The sequence below is a fragment of the Gigantopelta aegis genome, chromosome 4, assembly GCF_016097555.1.
Source record: "Gigantopelta aegis isolate Gae_Host chromosome 4, Gae_host_genome, whole genome shotgun sequence".
NCBI lineage: Eukaryota > Metazoa > Mollusca > Gastropoda > Neomphalida > Peltospiridae > Gigantopelta > Gigantopelta aegis.
The window spans coordinates 69,271,231-69,287,854 of NC_054702.1; the positions used below are offsets into that span (position 1 = coordinate 69,271,231).

Genomic DNA, 16,624 nt, shown 5'->3' on the forward strand with positions numbered 1-16,624 from the left:
TGCCCATTATCCACAGAGGTTCAGGCACGCCCACCCCGGACTTGGCCTCTGACTTTGCCAGTGACCAATTCCAGGACAGGAGGACTCAGAGAATAGTTCCACTGAGGTTCAGGCACGCCCACCCCGGACTTAGCCTCTGACTTCGCCAGTGACCAATTCCAGGACAGGAGGACTCAGAGAATAGTTCCACTGAGGTTCAGGCAAGCCCACCCCGGACTTAGCCTCTGACTTCGCCAGTGACCAATTCCAGGACAGGAGGACTCCGAGAATAGTTCCACTGAGGTTCAGGCACGCCCACCCAGGACTTAGCCAGTGACCAATTCCAGGACAGGAGGACTCAGAGAATAGTTCCACTGAGGTTCAGCAATGCCCACCCCGGAGTTAGCCTCTGACTTCGCCAGTGACCAATTCCAGGACAGGAGGACTCAGAGAATAGTTCCACTGAGGTTCAGGCATGCCCACCCCGGAGTTAGCCTCTGACTTCGCCAGTGACCAATTCCAGGACAGGAGGACTCCGAGAATAGTTTCACTGAGGTGGTTCATCCTATTATTCAACCACCTCAAGTGAGCACTCTACTCACTGAGCTAGATCCCACACCCTGAATGGAAAGTGAAATGAAATGAAGAAATAGTTTATGGCAGTCGAAGCTTTTAGGAACAGGAAGTAAGGAATGTTTGTTTAACGACACCTCGAAATCTTCAGGCCTCTGAGGTTTCAACATTTGCTTAATTATTCATTTATGCAAAACCAAATTCATGGTAGCACATTTCTTTTTTCATATAACCTGTGATGATCACAGAATGAGATTTTAAATGTCAAAATAGTTATATGTTAAGACACCAAAAAACCATAATCTCCTACTAATCAACTATTCTGGAGATGAGAGACAGAGACAGAGACAGAGACAGAGAGAGACAGACAGACAGACAGACAGACAGACAGACAGACAGACGGACGGACAGAGAGAGAGAGAGAGAGAGAGAGAGAGAGAGGGAGGGAGAGGGAGAGAGAGAGAGAGAGGGAGAGAGATAAACAACACATTATTTATTCATTAATTACCACCTATGTAACATATGCATCACTAAATGTTAGCCACATATAGAAAACAGAACCAAAAATAGCTACTTAACAAACCATTACACTTGTAAACCATTAGAGTCATAAAGATAATTACTGTAGAGTGCGAATCAATAACCATCAACTAACCAGATGATTAATTCCAGCTTTCATGTTATTAAATATTTATTAATAAATATCAGTAGTCGAAATACAGCAATACTAGTTTTTGCCAGTCAACATCACCATGGATATACCATTGGACTGCAGTTATTTTGCATTTATACTTACACATTAGTTTGAGGAAAATATACATCTACATCTAAATATTTGCAAACTGATTTCACCACCAATGTCAATTATTGTAAACCACATTTATTAGAATAATGTTTCTGTTGGTTATTTTTAACAAAACACGATAATGTTAAACACATTATTTACAAATTGTGATGACAATCAGAAATCCTTACTGTGTTTCCATTGCTACTCATGCAATTGATATGGAAATTACCAATTAATTTTCTACAAATCGACTTGAAATATTTAATATATAAAGCTTATAATTATATGTAATATATAATTATCTTTGGTCTAGCAGATTGTAATTCTAGATAAAAAAAATGCATAACTTGCTGGACTGAATGTTTAACAGAATTCCAGCCAATTTGGACCCCTGAATAATGATAACAATTATTTGCTGCTAACTTAAACACCGCCTGGTATGTAATATATGCAACTGCTTCCAGAAATTCTAAATGATATTGTTTTGTAATTTCCAGCTGCACAAAAGTACAACATGTGAAAATTCACATATAAACAAGTCTTTAACACCTGGCTTGATTATGCAATCAGTGTATGAGATGAGAAATTCTGCTGATGAAGCAATTAGTTGGGACATTCTGGGTGTCAAGCTCTGTGTGATACATGCTATGATCACTCTGTCAGATTGAGTCCCATTTTGGACGGCTTGTCAACTTGATTGACGAACAATCTGTAAAAAGTCTACAGTCCTGTACATTATAACAGAATGAAATAAGGTACAGGCAATAAGTATGATACTTTGTTCCAATATCCTGCATTTCAAAAACAGGAGTACCAGCGAGGCACATGATACGCCCGTCAGGAGTTTAATGGAAAACCATGGATATTAATTAATGAATATGTTACGGGTATGATTCAATTTTAATTATATGAAATGTTTGCAATGGGATGGATGAACAGTTTGTTTTGGACCAACTACTGATGATACTGTATCCATTGGAGAAGGTGCTGTCTGATTAATGAAGTTATTTATTTGATTTATTTGTATCACAGTGACCTAGTAATTGTATGTGACACACCACCATTCCAAGTTGTTCCTACATGCGAGATTTGATGGTCCTGTATGCATCTGTGTGCAAGATATGGTCTGGACAAGGATTTATTGTTATGTGCAGTAGACAGTGAAAAGTAGGTCACAGTGACCTAGTGATAGTACTTGACACACCGCCATCCCAAGTTGTTCCTACATGTGTGGTTTGATGGTTCTGTATGCATCTGTATGCAAGATATGGTTTGGACAAGGATTTATTGTTATGTGCAGTAGACCATGAAAAGTAGGTCACAGTGACCTAGTAATAGTACTCGACACACCGCCATCCCAAGTTGTTCTTACATGTGTGGTTTGATGGTTCTGTATGCATCTGTATGCAAGATATGGTCTGAACAAGGATTTATTGTTATATGCAGTAGACTGTGAAAAGTAGGTCACAGTGACCTAGTAATAGTACTCAACACACCGCCTTCCCACGTTGTTCCTACATGTGAGGTTTGATGGTCCTGTATGCATCTGTATGCAAGATATGGTCTGGACAAGAAAACTTTAACAGACGTACATATGGAAAGACAAGACGGACAACACCATACCATAATACGATCCATCATAGACGGGCATATAAAAATGACAGAGAGAGAGGGCCTGGATCTGGCTCAGTTGGTAGAATGCTCGCCTGATCAAACTTAAATGAACCCATTTCTCTCATTGGGTTTTTTCCCTGTCCAAACTGGTGAACCCACAACTGATATATCAGACTATGGTATGTGCTGTCCTGTTTGATGTTGTATGGGCGTATCATGACCTCACCGGTACTCCTGTTTGATGTCAAATAACCAGAGATAAAAATTATCTCGAATGAATATATATTTTGAAAAATATCCTGCGTTTTGAGAAGTAGGATGGGTGGCAATGGGCAATGAGCTTTTCATCAAAGAATAAAAACAGGTAATTCTTAAATGACATAAAAATTCTGGAATTCTGGACCTTTTTTTTTCTCTTGCAACTGATGATTTCATGATGATTGTGCCATCCATCCATCCCTTTCAAAACAAACTAGATTATCAAAATGAAGACAACTGTTGATACATATACCATATTACATATTATTATATTGTATACTATTACTATGGTACCTGTATTTTAACAATATATATATACACACACACACACATACCCGGTACACGAATTACACATTATTAGAAAGTGCATATTACACCACTGTCATGTTACACTGCTGTTAGTTGTTTAATGGGAATAAAGATGAGCTGACTAAGTTGTGACAGTGTTGAATCGAGGACATGCACATGATTACCCAACCATGATCACAGACGACTGATGAGTATCGATCAAGGAATGTACAACTTGGGATTACGTCAGTTGGTACAAACTCTGGGTCAGTGAAGCGTAAAGATTTTTTTTAAAAGTAATTAGTATTGTTGTTGAATATCTGCAGCAATGTGTAACACACAAAACATGAATACCAATGAAGTGAGTTCCATTTGTGCATACAAAATTGTTTATGTGAAATATTCAGCCGAATCCCACTGGTAAAGTGCTCGCCTGAGAGAGCTGGTCAGTTTGGCATCGTTCCCCATCAGTGGACTCATTGGACTATTTCTCGTTCCAGCCAGTGCACAATGACTGGTATATCAAAGGTTGCGGTATGTGCTATCCTGTCTTTGGGATTGTGCATGTAAAAGATCCATTTCTACTAATGGAAAAATGTAGCAGGTTTCCTCTAGACAAAACAAATAACCGATGCATGTCTAATCAGGGCTTTAGATCTCACTAATTTGGGTGCAACACAATTTTTGTCTGTTCTCAGCACAGCAAGGTCTTTTTAATACAGTAACTGAAAACAGCTGAACATTTGTAAATATATTTAGAAATACATTTCAAATTATTTTTATCTAATTAATACTCATCATTTCTGTGGTTTTGAGGTGAAATATTTTGAGGTCAGCATGTCTGTATTGAATTTGGGTATGATTACTTTTGGACATACATATTTTGGGTACATTTATTGCCCTAGATAACACAGTGCATTTTAGATTTTGAAATACAGTGGTGGTCATGCCATCCACTTTAGGACTGTTCTTGGTTATAATAATATAGAAAGGGTTCAAAGCCAGAGTATGTATCTAATTACATGGTATGTCACTGGGAAGGAGAAATAATCTACATACATTGACCTGTGCCACATTCCACTATGGTATATGCAACCCCATCTTTTGGACAGAAAATATCAAGAGCTACTAATTGATACCAGTCAACATTAACAGGACTGGCGGACACACATATACATATGAAGGGCTCAAGGGAATAACCTAGACACACACATACATATGAAGGGCTCATGGGAATAACCTAGACACACACATACATATGAAGGGCTCATGGGAATAACCTAGACAGACACATATACATATGAAGGGCTCATGGGAATAACCTAGACAGACACATATACATATGAAGGGCTCATGGGAATAACCCATATACATATGAAGGGCTCATGGGAATAACCTAGACACACACATACATATGAAGGGCTCATGGGAATAACCTAGACAGACACATATACATATGAAGGGCTCAAGGAATAACCCATATACATATGAAGGGCTCATGGGAATAACCTAGACAGACATATATACATATGAAGGGCTCATGGGAATAACCTAGACAGATACATATACATATGAAGGGCTCATGGGAATAACCTAGACACACACATACATATGAAGGGCTCATGGGAATAACCTAGACACACATATACATATGAAGGGCTCATGGGAATAACCTAGACAGACACATACATATGAAGGGCTCATGGGAATAACCCATATACATATGAAGGGCTCATGGGAATAACCTAGACAGACACATATACATATGAAGGGCTCATGGGAATAACCTAGACAGACACATATACATATGAAGGGCTCATGGGAATAACATAGACAGACACATATACATATGAAGGGCTCATGGGAATAACATAGACAGACACATATACATATGAAGGGCTCATGGGAATAACCCATATACATATGAAGGGCTCATGGGAATAACCTAGACAGACACATATACATATGAAGGGCTCATGGGAATAACCTAGACAGACACATATACATATGAAGGGCTCATGGGAATAACCTAGACAGACACATATACATATGAAGGGCTCATGGGAATAACCCATATACATATGAAGGGCTCATGGGAATAACGCATATACATATGAAGGGCTCATGGGAATAACCTAGACAGACACATATACATATGAAGGGCTCATGGGAATAACCTAGACAGACACATATACATATGAAGGGCTCAAGGGAATAACCTTGCAGAATTGTTTTTTTTTTTTTTTTTAAATATCACCTCACCAAAAGTCTGACATCACAGGTTTCCACTGTTCTATTAAACCATGTTGTACCATACTCAAGCAGCAAGCTTCAATTTTGATTGCATGTAAGACCAAAAACAAGAAAAATCTTTATATTTTCAGTCCGTGACCAAAATGCAGGTCACATGACATAAACCTGACACGACTTGTTAACTTCAAACTGTATTTTTAATAACACTTTTTCTCTCTCGTTATTTTCAATACAGGATATACAAATAATGTTTTGTGTATAGCTATACATCTCTAAATATGACATAGTATCATTGCCTGACAGGTAAAGTATTTGTATATTATGTATGCAAAAATCATTTAAATTTTTTTACTCAATTTTACTGTTTATATCCAATTAAAGTTTAAGCACACTGTCCTGGGTACACACCTTAGCAGCGAGGCTACCTTAAGGCCAATGGCTTAAGCACTACACCACTGCAGATGACTGCAAGAACAATAAAAAAAATCTGTACAAAGGCCTATATTCCCTTTCATAAAAATAATGAATGGCGTCCATGTAATATAAAATATATAACTATACACAGTCTGGCTTTTTGTAGCATGTGCTAGCTGATGAAAGCAAAGACTTACCTTGCAATAAAATTGCTGGTGTGCCGTTGTTAGGCCCTGAGGTATATTGGAATCCCGTAATTTGCGTCGCCGTTTCATTGAGGGATTCGATGAGATCCACGACATCTCTAGCAGTGATGTCTAAACTAAGCCCTGCCAAGTAGAAAAGCATGTCTCAGTAATCCAACAAGTGGGAGTGTAAATACACCAACTGGTAGTCAGTCACAAGCCTTCAAACTTTCAAAGAAAAGATTTGAAAGAAACTCCATGTCCCTATCAAAAACAATTCTATGGCTTTATATGGTAAGGAAATACACACAAGAAATCCTACCATGTATAAAGAAAACCCCACAAAATCAACCACTCAAAAAACCAAAAACAACATAAGTAAAGTTTTATACCTGATCCAGCCATTCTAAAACTTAAGACATTTCAGGTAACCTACTGACTCGTTATCATTTCTGCCTTTCATTTTAAGGGCTAGTATAATCACAGAAACCTGGTGCAATACTTCAAAGTACATCAAAGGTTATTTTTAAAACATTAGTACTTTTAGTACACCATCACATTTGCCAAAATGTTGGATGATTGTAACATTTACAATGATCAAGATAAATCAGTTGAAATTAATCGATTCCATAGCTTGAACTCAATATAACTGACTAAATTTTAATGTTCAAAATATACTTTCTTCAAGAAGTAATTGAAAAATAAAAAGTTTACTTTATCTTTATTTTGTCTAACCTTCACCCTCACCCTTAATCATTGATATACAACGCTTATCTTCACCCATCACATAATCCTAACGCATACAGCAATCTGCTTTAAACCGTTTTTAACAGCTGTCTGCAACATTCTATTCATTGGTTCCACCAGGTTTGCCAAAAAGACAAGTCAATACTGTTTAGCAATAAAGTCTAACATGGTTATCTGCATGTTGTCAGAGCTGTGTTTCACAGACGCTAACACGGATAAAATGGAGCCAATAAACTGTAATCCATGACTGCACTTGCACTCATTCATGCCAGCAATTTAAGCCATTATGTATATCTGCTTCAAGATTGCACGGATCAAGGCAACTTACATGTGAGATGATTATTCACATCTGATGGGAAGACTCGGTTCTGATGGAACAAACAAGCTGTCAACCAGATACTTGAGTTTTCGAATAATAACATCTCTCAATGTGATGGATTATTACAAATCCAGAGATAAACAAGAGCACATTACTCTTTAAACACCAGTTTCAACAAAGATAAGTCAGGGAACAAGAAGGGAACTGGACAGAGCTGAATAGAAAGGAAGAACAGAAGATCAACTTGTAGAAGACCGTTTGTTACACCACAGAGTAAACTGAGGGTAGTCCACAAGTAGATTAATTCAGGTGTTTATGTGTTTTTGTCATAAATATGTAGGAGGGTTTATGAACAACCCTTGACCCAGCTAACCTATTTCAAGGAGAAAATAATGCTTCTTTTTGTGTGATGGAGGATGTTTAGGACAACAATGGTGCTATGACAAAGATTTATAGTCAGGTTGGAATCTTGGTTATTTTTCATCTCCCTTCTTTTTCTCTGAAACTGTCAACACTTAATGCTGGCACTTCAGTTCTAAACCAACAGAGGGGAAATTACAACAAAAATAATGTTATTTTATAAACATAATCTGTTAAATTATCTGTATTCAGAGCAAGTTTACCATCTGATCCTTTATCATGAAGTCAATTTATTTTAACATAAAACCTGTCATCTATATAGCTCTGGTGAAATATATATGAAGAAATTGTGTATACACATACATGAATATCTGCCATGTCTAATGTCCATGCAATTATGCATTAAAACTTGCTAAATGCCTGACAATAAGATCAAACAGACATTTTGAGAGGTATGAATAATTCCAAGCAGACTCAACTTACCTAACTGATGTTTTTAATGTCCAAAATAAGTGTAAGAATATTTGAAAAAAGAGATGATCTGAAACGACCTAATGGTTCACAGACTGCATTATTTTGTTTCAATGACAACTAGCTCAGTGGTATATGTTTTAGAAGGAAGGAAGGAAATGTTTTATTTAAGGACACACTCAACACATTTTATTTACAGTTATATAGCATCGGACATATAGTTAAGGACCAAACAGATATTGAGAGAGGAAATCTGCTGTCGCCACTTCATGAGCTACTCTTTTTCAATTAGCAGCAAGGGATCTTTTATATGCACTATCCCACAGACAGGATAGCACATAAAACTGCCTTTGATATACCAGATGCTGGCTGGAACGAGAAATAGCCCAATGGGCCCACTGATGGGGATCGATCCCAGACCGACCACACATTAAGCGAGTGCTTTACCACTGGGCTACATCCTGACCCTGTATGTGCTGTTATATTCATTGACATAGCCACTATTTTATATTGGAAGAGTCCATGCACATAGTCTACAAGTCTGTTATGGACTGACAGGCAAATATAAAAGGTGGTAGGAAAACAAAAGAATTATGATTAATGGGGCATACATGCCCTCCCCCTCTATATGCCAGTGATATTATATCTGTAGTTATGGTAAATATACACAAATCTTGTTGCTAACTGTAGTACTTTATTTAAATTCACATATTAACTGTGGAACTTTAAAAATTCACATATTAAGGAGACTTAAAAATTCTTCTTCTTGAACTATATTCTCAGGGGAGTGATTTGGAGGGGGGGGGGGGGGGGGGGGGGAGGCAGTGATAGCTTTTTTTAAATGGCAAAATCTGGTAGACTGCACATTTCTGTGCATTGATTCATTTTGTACTGCTCTGTGGTTATTTTAGGATAGGTATGAGACTCAGTACTCTGTAAAGCAAGTTTAGTAATTACCAAAAGTTTTAATGTTTGTTTTGTAAGTATCTTACCCGTATACTGCATGAAAGTTGATTAAATAATGTGCTGGGGCATTGTTAAACATACAGTCCTTTCCTTATCCTCATGTGTTATTCATACATAAAGGCAGTATAAGAAATCAAAGCTTCCCGTCTTAGACAGAATTCTCTGGCAAAATTAGAGGTTGTGTTCATGACAGGCATGCTTGAACAGTTCTCTGACGGAATCAAATGAATGAATGAATGTTTAACGACACCCCAGCACCCGATGGAAGCATGCCAAAAACTACCCACGCGCACATCAAAGCTTTGTACAAATATCTGGGTGACACCACATTTACCCACGGAAGTGAAGATAATTTAAACTTAACGACTCTCCTCAAAAATACGTCTTAATTACTGCAAAATGTTTCACAGGTGAGAGAGAAAAAAAAAACCCCACATTCATTTGTAACAAAAGATATCCGTTAAAGACTAACGCTAATCTGTATAATGAACTTGAAGCATACAGGAATAAAACACAAACTAGAAAAGCCATTATACGCATTGAAACCAGATACAAGCTGGTATATTTATTATCTTTACAAAAACCATTGTGTGCTGCACAAACAACATAATCGTATTCTTTAGTTCCACAACAGAGGGTGTGTCCTAATAAGTGCAAAGCCAAAAGTAAAAAACTGCATTTATGAATTTGCAATTCTAATCCTGAAACCCAATACACCAAATGACAGAATGTTCCCAAGAGCAAAGTGCTAAGGCATGACACATTAAATGAGTATTTTCACGGCTATCTATTTATAAGACCTGCTCACAGTCACACCACTAACTCATGACTACACAAACCTCTGTTGAAATAATAGGGGGAAAAAATAACTGTTGTGGGTGTAATTTGTTCAAAGATAAAAAAACAGTCACATGAGAACTTAACAAGTCCATAATAGATTTACTGCATGCAAGCGAATACATAAATAACAATCCAGGAATTCCTGTCGCCCACTTTGTACAGCCATTTTCAATGTTACCTATTTTGCTCAAGCATAGAAAGATGGCATTTGGTACATCTAGATAGAACCCACTCTATTTAGAGAATCTACTCTATACAGAGAAATAGAGTTCTGTTTCTCTGTTCAAATGTTAAAAAACCCTGTTTTAAAACTACAGCTATATGTAATTGGAAATCTTTACTAGTGTTTGTTGGTCTAACATGTCATATTAAAGCTCAGTCAAAAACCAAGGAAAATGTTTTTAGAACTGCATGGGTGGACTTTATTTTGTTTAAACTGGACAAAACAGAAATTAATTTACATAAATTGTTTAGTTTTTTAAATGTAATTCTTTAATACTAGTTTACATTCCGAAAACCATAACAGAAGAATTTACATAAATTGTTTAGTTTCTTAAATGTAATTCTTAAATACTAGTTTACCTTCCGAAAACCATAACAGAAGTTATTTTCAAATATATATACATTGGAATATTACTTCAAGAGACAAACTGCTTGGAATGGAGAAATTAAGAGTTTATACTATACTGTCTATTACTATACATGTATACAGAGCAATCCACTAGCTAGTCTCAATCTCTTAATGAACAAACAACTGAATAAATATCCACTGTAATTGTAAGGTAATGTACTTCACATACACACCGGCCTCAGTGGCGTCGTGGCAGGCCATCGGTCTACAGGCTGGTAGGTACTGGGTTCGGATCCCAGTTGAGGCATGGGATTTTTAATCCAGATACCGACTCCAAACCCCGAGTGAGTGCTCCGCAAGGCTCAATGGGTAGGTGTAAACCACTTGCACTGCCCAGTGATCCATAACTGGTTCAACAAAGGCCATGGTTTGTGCTATCCTGCCTGTGGGAAGTGCAAATAAAAGATCCCTTGCTGCTAATCGGAAGAGTAGCCCATGTAGTAGCGACAGCGGGTTTCCTCTCAAAATCTGTGTGGTCCTTAACCATATGTCTCACGCCATATAACCGTAAATAAAATGTGTTGAGTGTGTCTTTAAATAAAACATTTCTTTTTTCTTTTTTTAAAAAGCTGACAAGAGAATTAGCTCATTGGTAGTGTCCACCTGAGGTAATGCGGGTCAAAGAATCATTCCCTTCAAGTACCTGAATGCACTATACTATTCCCTATGTTATTACTTGTAGCTGCTTAAAGAAACTATTCTTAGTTTGCAACCACTGTAAAATGTTTCCAACTAACGAAGCCTTATTGGCAACTAAAACTACATGTTAAATACATGTTCTTGTTTAGAATATCCACAGTCTGTATATTATACCCAATGTTTTTGTGATCATGTGTTAATATCTGTAGCAGTCTGATACATATTTCATTTTCTTCGTAATATATATATTTTAGAACAAACAAAATTACTGGAAGGTAAAATCTAATTTGGTCTATTACAAACATTAATACGATAACAAACACCTTGCTTATCCAGATACTGATATTCTAAACATACTCTCATAATATAGTATAGTAAAGAAAAAGGAAAGAAATGTTTTATTTAATGATACACTTAACACATTTTAATTATGATTATATGTCATCGAACAACAGAAATGATTAGAGAGGAAACCTGCTGCTTCCACTTCAGGAGATACTCTTTTCAATTAGCAGCAAGGAATATTTTATATGCATTATATCCCACACACAGGACAACACATACCATGGCTTTTGTTATGCCAGTTAAACTGGCTGGAACAAGAAATATCCCATCAACAGCACTTCAGTGACATGTTCAGGAGGCTGAGCACTCATGAACAATTTGACCACACAGATTACGAGAAATAAATTAACCTACTGCCACCAAGCAATGGGAAGGAAGTTAGGAAATGTTTTATTTAACAACTCACTCAACACATTTTATTTACGGTTATATGGCATCGGACATATGGTTAAGGACCACACACATATTGAGGGAGAAAACCCGCTGTTGCTACTTCATGGGCTACTCTTTTTGATTAGCAGCAAGGAGTCTTTTATATGCACCATCCCACAGACAGGATAATACATACCACAGCTTTTGATGTACTAGTCGTAGTGCATTGGCTGGAGCGAGAAATAGCGCAATGGGCCCACTGACAGGGATTGATCCCAAACTGACCGTACATCAAGTGAATGCTTTACCACTGGGCTACATCCCAAGCAGTGGGCTACTATTTCTAGTAAGCAGTAAGGGATCTTTTATATGCAGCATCCCACAGATAGGATAGTACATACCATTGCCTTTGTTACAACTGTTGTGGTGCACTGACTGGAACTAGAAATAGCTCAATGAGCCCACTGACGGGGATCAATCCTATAGACCAACCGTGCATTAAACAGGCACTTTACCACTGGGCTCCGTCCTGTCCACTCGGTGTCTAGGAAACATGTATCACAATGTGCTCCTTAGTCACTGTACCACAGAGGCCCGTTTTAGAAAGCAGGACCAAACACACCATAGTGTATAACACACCAGAAGTGTAACACTACTCTCTGAATGGAAAAAGTCACAATGGTGCCATTGATAAGAATTGATCTAATGACATCCCACACCTCAAATGGTCATCCTCTACTCAACCAAATCCCAGTTGTACATGTAGTTGAAATACATATTAAATAAATATTGTACTATAATTTATACATATACATGCAGGTATGGTGTAATATGATCTAAAACAAATGACAGACAAAAAACCCAGAAGTTAGTTAGTTTTGTTTAACGACACCACGGGAGCCATTGATTAATTAATTATCGGCTATTGGATGTCAAACATTTGGTAATTCTGACACAGTCATCACAGGAAACCCGCTACATTTTTCCTAATGCAGCAAGGGATCTTGTATATGCACCATCCCACAAACAGGATAGCACATACCACGGCCTTTGATATACCAGTCGTGCACTGACAGACCCAATCATGTAACAGTTGATTCATATACATATACTGAAAATCAATAACAGCTAGACTTCAACAATTCCTAGTTCTTTAAATACATGTATACTCTTTTATTTAAAATAATATCTAATTTGGCATTCAGTCTTAACAATCCCTTTAACGGGTTAAATATCATTTAAATTTAATGAATTTATCATTAAAATTATATTCAAATGATTGTGTAATTGTTACTTAAGAACCATGTAACTGCAAGGAGGAAATTAAAGTAATATTTGATATAAGCTACAGCTTGTAAATATGAGGGGTACATGAATTCATATAAAAAGTTGAAGTAAAGAAACACATGTTTATATACATCTTTTAAGGGTTACGTCATAAAGTGAAACTAAAGCCATTTATGTAAAAACGAGAGAGAGAGAGAGAGAGAGAGAGAGAGAGAGAGAGAGAGAGAGAGAGAGAACTAAGTAATTGCGTAACTTTTTTATATTTTAACTTTTAATTATAACTAAATTGTGCTTCAAACTGGTGAAAGTTTCTAAAAATCATATACACATTACAATCCTGTTGAGAACTAAAATCTATGCATCGTATATGTATAATTTATAAAATGAATTTCAGTTAATTTTCAATATTGAATTTAAAAAAAAAAAAAATTGTGATACAACATTTCCATATACTCAATAACAACTGCTGGTACCTGCACCTAAATTTATATTATAATGTAAACCCTATTTTGTTACTAACATGTTGGAGATGAATACCCCCACCATATACCTTCCTCTCCTCTCTCCCCCAAAGATTACCTGAAACTCATAAGATAGCAAATAACATAAAACAGACAGGTAGTTTCTGTAGTTCATTAACCCAGAATCCATCACAGAAACTGGAGTATAAAAAGTTGAAAGAGAAGCGTAACACGTCTTCCTTACATAATACACATGTATATAGATCATAAAATCAAAACTAACCATGAACAAGTACATTTTAATTTTAGTGAAAATAATTAACCCCCACTCCACTCAGTGAAATTCTTATGAACTGTTTGAAGAATTAAAAAAATATATTTGAGAACAAACACATTATAAAAATATCTAAATAAAACTAAATATACACAATGTACCGATATTATTTTCTTTTACTATAGATTTGAGAAAGATTATTGGGGAAATAAATAAATATTTTTAGTCACATATAAGTAGTCTAAACAAATTCACAAATTATATCACAGATAATAAATATATTTCAGGACAAACACACATTTTAAAAAGACATAAACAGGACTAAATATACACAATTTACTGTTATAAAAAAAAAAATTAAATAGATTTTAGGAAGAATATTTGGAAAATAATTAAATAATTTTTTGACACATATAAGAAACAAAATTGATTACGTCATAGATGATTAATACAAAATTTATTATATATATATATATAAAATAAAAAATATATATACCTAACACAGCCGTAATTATGACGACTAAAGCCCCGAGGATAAGGTGGTATCGTCTCCTCATCAGTATACAATACACCCTCCTTAATCACCAGGTAGTCCAGCCCATTTCAAGAACACGCACTACACCCACTTTACCACCGAACATCCATGCTGCACAGTAGTGCCATTCATTGTGCTGACTTGCAGTGCTAGCGATCGAGCGCCTTCCAATCTCGCCCTCCCTCCACGGTTAACCCACTGTCTGCCTAGCTGGCCAGCCCGCCTCGCCTGCTCTATCCCACCACTGTATAGCGCAGTCTGTAGCAGTCGATAACCCCTGTATTGTCAGGTACTATAACACTCTCTCTCGATGGAGCCTCCGATGATCAGCAGGAGAGAGAAAGAGAGCAATGAAAAAACCCCACTGGTTTTCCCAGTGAATTGCGGTGCTGAAATTAGCCAATACAGAGCTGAACCGGCGGGTTATTTAGACTGTGTAGACAGCAGCAGTTGAGAGAACCACCTACTGCAGTGTGCGACCGACCACCAATGCTAGAACAGTGTTAAAGTGTGTGGCATCAACGTGCTCGGCTATTCATAGGTGTGATGCAATTCTTTTTTCCTCCCATTATCATACAGACACATACACAGAACGACTTCTCACGTGTGTGTGCCTTAGCCATTCAGTGAATGGATTTCCATTTATAAAACAGGATCATTTTTCAGAGGAATGTTTCCCAGTGCCGCTGCATGTAGAAAGATATTACAAATTGCCAGGCCAGTAGCTGTGGGTTTCCCAAAGCTATATTTGTAACTGATGTAAGAGAGTGTCCTACTACGCACTCTATATCGCCTTCTTAGAACCGAAACATGTCCATTCATGAAAATCCTCATGGTTTCACACCATTTAAAAATAGAACTTATAAAATATATATCAGTTGTTTTAAAATCCCAATGTGTCATGTCAAAAACTTTAAACTTCCTCAAGGGAATAAAATAATTATATTACACTGATGTACATTTATATAAGAAAATACATACACATACACATCAATTAGTTAATAAACGGCTATTATACCTCAAAAACATTAAATATGAAAAATAGTTATATAAAAATAATTTAAAAACTAAAATATACGAAACAATTACACAAATTATATTCTAACGAGTTACTACTGTTATTATATCCAAAGAACATTCTAATATGAAGCCATTTCTTTTCATACACATATGTACAAGAAAATTTGTTATTAAGGGAATTTTTGATACGAACAACCTGTCTAAAGAGGGCATCTCAGATTAAGTCAACAGATTAAGTCAAGATAGCACTGTATATCAAATGTATGGTTTGAGAGAGAGAGAGAGAGAGAGAGAGAGAGAGAGAGAGAGAGAGAGAGAGAGAGAGAGAGAGAGAGAGAGAGAGAGAGAGAGAGAGAGAGAGAGAGAGACCCCCACCAACACCACACAGGCAACTTGTACTGTCACAACACTTGACCACTTGACAAGAAAGAGGGTGGGATCAAGCTTAGTATGCTGAGCGCTCTCCTGAGGATCTTGGATCTTGAGTCATAGGATCAAACCCACTAGGTGGACCTATTCTCCGATTGAGTTTTCCCCACTAAAACCTGTGCCCTACAACAGGTATATCAAAGGTCGTGGTATGTGCCATCTTGTCTGTAGAAAAGTGCACATAAAAGATTTCTTGCTGCTAATGGCAAGACATAGCAGGTTTCCTTTAAAGACTGTCAGAATTTACCAAATGTTTGACATCCAAAGCTAATGATCTAGTGATGTCATTAAACAAAACTAATTTTAATTTTTAACCGATATGAGACACCTGATGTTGTCTCAAGACTTTAACGACAAGCTGTGGTGTGGAGACAGTTCTGTTTTTGGCATGTGCACAAGTCCACTGAGGGTATTCGATCCTACAACCTACCACGTCTCAGGCAAGCACTGTAACTACTGAGCTACATACTGAGAACCAAGAATGCTTCAATATAAAACAGACTGCTGGAATCACTGTGTTTAAGCACAAGGAAGGAAGGAAGGAAATTTTTATTTAACGACACACTCGACACATTTT

General features: G+C 36.8%; 1 protein-coding gene across 2 annotated transcripts in view; it reads right to left on the bottom strand.

Moving 5' to 3' along the window:
• Positions 1 to 16,624, bottom strand: part of LOC121371001 (protein kinase C-binding protein NELL1-like) — a 96,566-nt gene that overhangs the window by 46,488 nt on the left and 33,454 nt on the right. Inside the window, exons 1-2 of one of the 2 annotated variants that reach the window (XM_041496596.1) lie at positions 14,560 to 15,152; positions 6,364 to 6,495 (exon numbers count right to left, since the gene is read on the bottom strand). In XM_041496596.1, coding sequence (XP_041352530.1) covers positions 6,364 to 6,495; positions 14,560 to 14,620 — 193 coding nt within the window. In that variant the 5' untranslated portion in view covers positions 14,621 to 15,152. Of the gene's footprint in view, positions 1 to 6,363; positions 6,496 to 14,559; positions 15,153 to 16,624 lie in introns of those variants that run through there. The other variant, XM_041496595.1, reaches the window with a different exon arrangement.